Source organism: Loa loa (assembly GCF_000183805.2).
Source record: "Loa loa unplaced genomic scaffold supercont3.13, whole genome shotgun sequence".
NCBI classification, from domain to species: Eukaryota; Metazoa; Nematoda; class Chromadorea; order Rhabditida; family Onchocercidae; genus Loa; species Loa loa.
In genome coordinates, this window is record NW_018108193.1 from 524,865 (window position 1) to 530,923 (window position 6,059).

The following is a 6,059-nucleotide window of genomic DNA, read 5'->3' on the forward strand; positions in this document are numbered from 1 at the left end:
CCACTCCATCAGTTCACCCCCGCACTCCATCAGTTCACCCCGCACTCCACCAGTTCATCCCCGCACTCCACCAGTTCATCCCCGCACTCCATCAGTCCACCCCCACCCATACACCTACCCCCTTCACACTATCGCTTTATCCCCCTTGCCTATATACACGATAAACAGCGATACATAGGTTTCAAAATGAATAGCCAAAAATCGGTAAATCTCCTTCTTTTCCTCATCACACCTGTCACTCATCCCTTACACACTTTCTAACAATTTCCCTGCCTGTCTACTTTTCGCAAAAGTCACGTAGTTTTTTGGGCAACTTTTTTCTTGACACGTGCAAACTTCAAGCAGACGGCATACGTCGTTTCTCTTGGAAGAAACTTGGAAAGCAACTTTTTGCTTGATGTTTTTGTCTTCATTTCGATGCAGTAGTAATTTAATCAAAGCTACTACTCTCAAAATAAATAACCAAAATTGCCATAAATGCCACAAACATTTCGTAATTTCTTCTCCATCAAACTTTAACGCTCGAAGATTGCTGAAGTCGCACTTGGTCGACTTTTCTGACCCATAGTGGAGATAGGTTTAGTTTTGCAGCTCTGTGTGGTTTAGACTCTCACGTGTATGCTACACACTTCATTCGGGCGGACGTGATTTCACTTCATTTCAAATGTGAATGCGCAAACTTTCACACGTCTCACATTGTAAGAACCATTCTATGTGTTAAGATGTAAGAGGATGTGTGTGTGTGTGTGTGTGTGTGCGTGTGTGTGCGTGTGTGTGCGTGTGCGTGCGTGTGTGTCTGTATTAGCGTGTAAAAGTGTAACCGCATTAATTTGTATCTGTAAACTTGGAAACGAAATACATTTGTTGTAAATGTTTAGGAGGATATAAGTACTCTGTTAAACGTATTTATGCGCAGGAAAATGTGCTTATATTCTTACTTGAACAAAATGTAATTTCTTTATCCCTTTGTGAAGTAGCTATTTAAAAGCACTTATATTTGCTAAACTGCCATTTATGCTTGCTGAACTGCTATGTATTGACCCTGAAGCACTTGTGTACGTTATTTTATACTCTTGCTACATTCTTCTATAATAATAACTTTAGTTATTAGATCTAATTCCAGACAGAGGAAACACAAGATGCCGCCACGAAAGGGTAAAGTAAAGGAGGAACAGCCAGTGGTTACTTTAGGACCACAAGCTAAAGAAGGCGAAAATATATTTGGTGTCGCACATATTTTCGCGTCGTTCAATGATACTTTTGTTCATGTCACTGATATATCTGGTCAGTTGGTATTTCGTTCCGTATAATGTTTATTATTATACGAAAAAGGCGTGTTCTAACTTTTCTTACTTAATTTGTAAGGAATTTAGTTTTTCACGTGGTATGTAGTATTTAGGAATACTAATTCGAAAACTACTTTTATGAAAGCGAAAGAAATACTTTGCTCGTTTCAAAACGTTTTACCGTTTACATTGCTGTTTGCTGAACATGGATCCGTAGTCTAAAAGCTTTCAGTCCTCATTTGTCCTCTCTCATTTATATCACTTCATCTCCCTATGTTTTTAAAAAGTTTAAAGTTTGAACAGTATCTTTAGGTCCACTGAAGTCTCCCTCATCTTTCAGTAAGTGAAGACTTTTTTGTTTGTATATTTGTTACGCATTCATGTGTACTTCAGTTCAGTCCCCAATGGCGAACTGTGGAAGGGACGAATGCTAAATTACCATTTGGTGTATTTTTAATGGGCTCATTATATGCTTATTCGATTATGGCATCAAATCACAGCTGTGTCACATTTTCACTTATTTCTAACATCTAAACTTCTGACAGATATTGCTTTGCAAGATATTTCTGGGTCATTAGTTGTCCTTGTATAATATATTTCACATCTCAGTTCCCAGTTACATGTGAAGTTTATGACGTATTTTCACCTTCAAGACATCTGATTTAGGTCGAGAAACAATTGTGCGTGTAACTGGTGGTATGAAGGTGAAAGCGGACCGTGATGAAGCATCACCTTATGCTGCCATGCTCGCTGCTCAGGATGTTGCTGAACGTTGTAAAGCAGTAAGTTTATCGTTGCTTTTGCTAAATATGATCAGTGGATTTTCATTAAATGGCGCGGAAAGTTATGAAAAAACGCGGAAAGTTATGAAAAAAATAAAAAAAAAACTTATTTGTTTGTGTAAAAGTGAATGGGACTCATTATGTAGTTTTGAAATATAACGGTCTTGGTCGATTCCTTCGAAATTATATGACCAAATGGTGAAATCGGAAAAACTAGACTTTCTTTGAGATGTGTACAATTTCAGTAACAGTCAACGCCCAGTGATGCTTAAATTATCAGTTGCCTTTCTGAGTTATCATGTCTTTGCTGATATGGTCTTCTGAGGGCTGTTATGTCTTACTAGTTTTCATCTTCGTTGTTATTAACTCAAATGCATATGAGCCTTTTTAGCTATCAATTAACGCTTTGCACATCAAGTTGCGTGCAACAGGTGGGACAAAAACAAAAACTCCAGGACCGGGCGCGCAGTCAGCGCTTCGTGCATTAGCTCGTTCTGGTATCAAAATTGGGCGAATTGAAGATGTAACGCCTATTCCAACGGATTGTACCAGACGAAAGGGTGGTCGTCGTGGTCGCCGTTTGTGAACTGTCGAAGTTTTACAGTTTGTATGCAAATCAGTGTAGCCCTATATAATCGATTGTTACTACGGCTGATAAAGTTTATGGACAGTAGTGTTTTTTTTTTATTCACAATAAAAGTGGAACAAATTTGGTTGGAGAGGTCGATCATTTTGTGGTTAAATACAGTTATTTCTTCATGAACGACAAAAGAGTGTTTCATGTGAACCTTAACTAGAGGAAATGGGAAGAGGATTCAAAAATAGATTGTTGACATATGAGGAAGAACCCTGTATTGTTTTCATTGCGATAAAGAACCAGAGTTGTGCAAATATTTTTTACGAGAGCATGATCAGGATCATCCAATTGTAATGCAGTACTCCTGTTGACAACACTGAGTCATAAAATATGGTACAATATCCACTAAATTTGTAGTAAAAGCTAATAAAACAAATGGTTTTAGTCCGTCATTTTTATACCTAATACGGTTTTATAAAATCATATTTTGCTTCACTGTAGATATGTACTACACTGCTTTTGCCACGGCTCTGTTATTATACGTCCAGGAATGCAGTGGTTAGTTCGTCCGTTTCTGACTTTTTTGCTTAAAATGAGAAATATTAGTGGAAGTAGAAATAAATCTTCCATATTATGGTCTTTTGAATTTCGAGGGGATTGGCATCGTGACCAAAATTCATGATTCACTTGATTGAAGTCTGAAGATGGTTGAAGTATGAAGGAGGTTCTTAGTCAGTGACACGTAAGGCAACATACGGGAAGGACCATTCCTTAAAGATGTGTCGCGCATGCTTGAGATAATTATGTTGCGAGAATTTATGTTAAAATTATGTTGCGAAGGGTAATTCCATTCTTGATATCAGTTTAGGAATTTTCGTCAAGTTAACAGCGCCATATAAATCTGCGAAAGAACAGAAGATGAATTCGCTAAGGAAAATGAGCATTTAATTTTTACATGCAGAAATTTCGTCAGGGTGATTTTTATCATGCCTCTTCATCCGTCAAATTAATTTTTAGGTATCGGTCGTTTATGTCGAAGTGGGAGGCAATGCCCGGATGGGCAGTATTGCATTTGGGGAAAATGTCTTTGCTTCAATGAAATGGTCCTGATGAATGATAGATGTGTTCTGAACTTTTATTGCCGAAACGGGCAGGAGGCCTTCCCATTGAAACTCATCTGACATTAAATGACATTAAATCATTTATTCTAATATTGAGGGTTGAGATGAAATTGACATCTCATATATAAATTATCCAAAAAAATGAGGAAAACTCATTGCGAATAATTTTTATTATTATAATGTGGTCAACAACTGTCATCTCTCTTACTTAGAAACCAGTCGACAACATTTACAATAAATGAGTAATAAGCAAATTGAAATTTTGGGCGTGTTTATTACCATCATATTGCATATATTATCACTACATTACATGCTATTATCAACATATGCTTTGATGTCATCATGTATAATTTTGCACTCATATAAAGGTCATGATATATATAAGATAAGCTTAAGATTATATTTAAATAATCTTATCATTCACAAAATTTTGCGCCTTAAATTACGCACGAGAAATTTACCGTTGTAATGCTGGAAATGAATTTGACATGTTGACATTTTAGTATAAGTATGATCTCAACATTTAACGCAACCTTCATCTGTCGATTTTTTTAATTCTTTTTCCAATTAAGTTTTTGAAAAAATTGGGAAATATTGTATTAACACAATTAGTATATAAAAGAGAATCAATAAATGAACGAGATTTTAAAAATGATGTAAAGTCGGGGATTATATTTAAAAATCTTATCATTCGCAAAATTAGATGTCTCCAAATCGTCGCTACTATTGCTTTATTTACTTATATCAAGATTTTGGCCTGATTTCCTAGCCTTATTTTAATTTTTCTTCTACTACTATCAAGGATATTGTATCCTTAAGAGTAGAGTTCGTTTTTGTTTACAAAATTGAAATTAAGGTTTATCACAATGGACAATGTTATTACCTATCAGCGATCGGTGATAAATGCCTTATCAATGAACAGTGCTATGGTGAATCATCCTGCATAAATGGTTCTTGCGCTTGTCTTCACGGTTCATCATTATAACATTTCTTTTAATTTAATACTGATCAGATTAGGCAACAAACATCGAGTGAAAATTGAAAAAAGATTCAAGGACATAAATCAAGTTCTTATTATCTTCTGGATTGATGTTTAAATCCTAATACTTCAATTCGTTTTATGGATCATTATATCATGCAACTTGAGCTGGGAATTTCTCTTATAACGCTGTAAAAGTGATAGAAACATTTTTCAACTTTCAAGTACATTAATAGGTCAAACATCTAAATTTGTCAATACGATACTAATAAAAAAGAAACAAAGTTTGAGAGATTTCTGTCGAACTATCCATTGAATATCATTGAATAAGAATAAAACTAAGCTATTAAGATGCTGTCACATATCACTAAGGTGATTACATTTTCCCTAATCTAGTTATCATGGAAATTCTAACCAGATACGACTTATTTTATCAAATAACGGAAGTGCTCGTAAGGAAGGTGAATAATAAACTGTAGAAAGAAAGGAGGGATTTGCAATTTACATCTTTGAATGTATTTCCACTAAATATTCAAAATGCTACCAAAGTATTGCCACTTTTTTTTTTCCAAATAATTAATTAATTCAAATTAGATTAAAATATAAAAAAGTTCTGGGATTTAATTTTTATCTCTAAATTGTGTTTTTCTGCAGAGACAGTTAACGTGAATGGATTGTGTCAAAAAAGGAGTCCTTCTGTCCATCAATGCGAAATTCATCAAGTTCTTGTCAACGGACGGTGCTTAGTTATTACTATGATTGGGGGGGTATGTCAAGTAGATGCACAATGCAACGGTGGCGCTTATTGTTTGAATCAACGCTGTTCGTGTCCTCCAGGAACTGTTCAAGATCAACAAATGTTTCTCTTTTCCTTTTATTAATTGCTTTTGTTTAGTTTTAAAATCAAAATGTATCTCAATATTTTTTAAAGTAATTGAAAGTGTTAAACCACTTCAAGGTTAGCCGAAAAAAAGAAAAGTAGTGCTAGATAGACATGATAACCTTCTGTTCTACATAATTTGATCTTTTAAACGAAAACAATTTCGTAGTTTTAGTTTCAATAATAACAATTTAATCAATAGTACTAATTCAATAAAAATAAAAACAATAAAAATAGCAATAATAATAATAATATAATAATAATAATAATAATAATAATAATAATAATAATAATAATAATAATAATAATAATAATAATAATAATAATAATAATAATAATAATAATAATAATAATAATAATAATAATAATAATAATAATAATAATAATAATAATAATAATAATAATAATAATAATAATAATAATAATAATAATAA

At 33.7% G+C, this 6,059-nt stretch overlaps 1 protein-coding gene across 1 annotated transcript; it reads left to right on the forward strand.

Moving 5' to 3' along the window:
• Window positions 1–569: 569 nt before the first annotated feature.
• On the forward strand, window positions 570–3,094 carry LOAG_11842 (40S ribosomal protein S14). The gene is made up of 4 exons (XM_020448431.1): window positions 570–698; window positions 1,124–1,284; window positions 1,953–2,068; window positions 2,460–3,094. Exons 2-4 carry the CDS (start codon window positions 1,140–1,142, stop codon window positions 2,652–2,654), a joined length of 456 nt encoding a protein of 151 aa, XP_020301425.1. The 5' UTR covers window positions 570–698; window positions 1,124–1,139; the 3' UTR covers window positions 2,655–3,094.
• Window positions 3,095–6,059: the final 2,965 nt, after the last annotated feature.

Bases quoted from the DNA above. Each gene is read 5' to 3' on its own strand.
- LOAG_11842 (XM_020448431.1), top strand. From the start codon at position 1,140: ATGCCGCCACGAAAGGGTAAAGTAAAGGAGGAACAGCCAGTGGTTACT. The intron at 1,285-1,952 runs GTCAGTTGGTAT...CATCTGATTTAG, and splicing joins TCATGTCACTGATATATCTG to GTCGAGAAACAATTGTGCGT. The intron at 2,069-2,459 runs GTAAGTTTATCG...GAGCCTTTTTAG, and splicing joins TTGCTGAACGTTGTAAAGCA to CTATCAATTAACGCTTTGCA.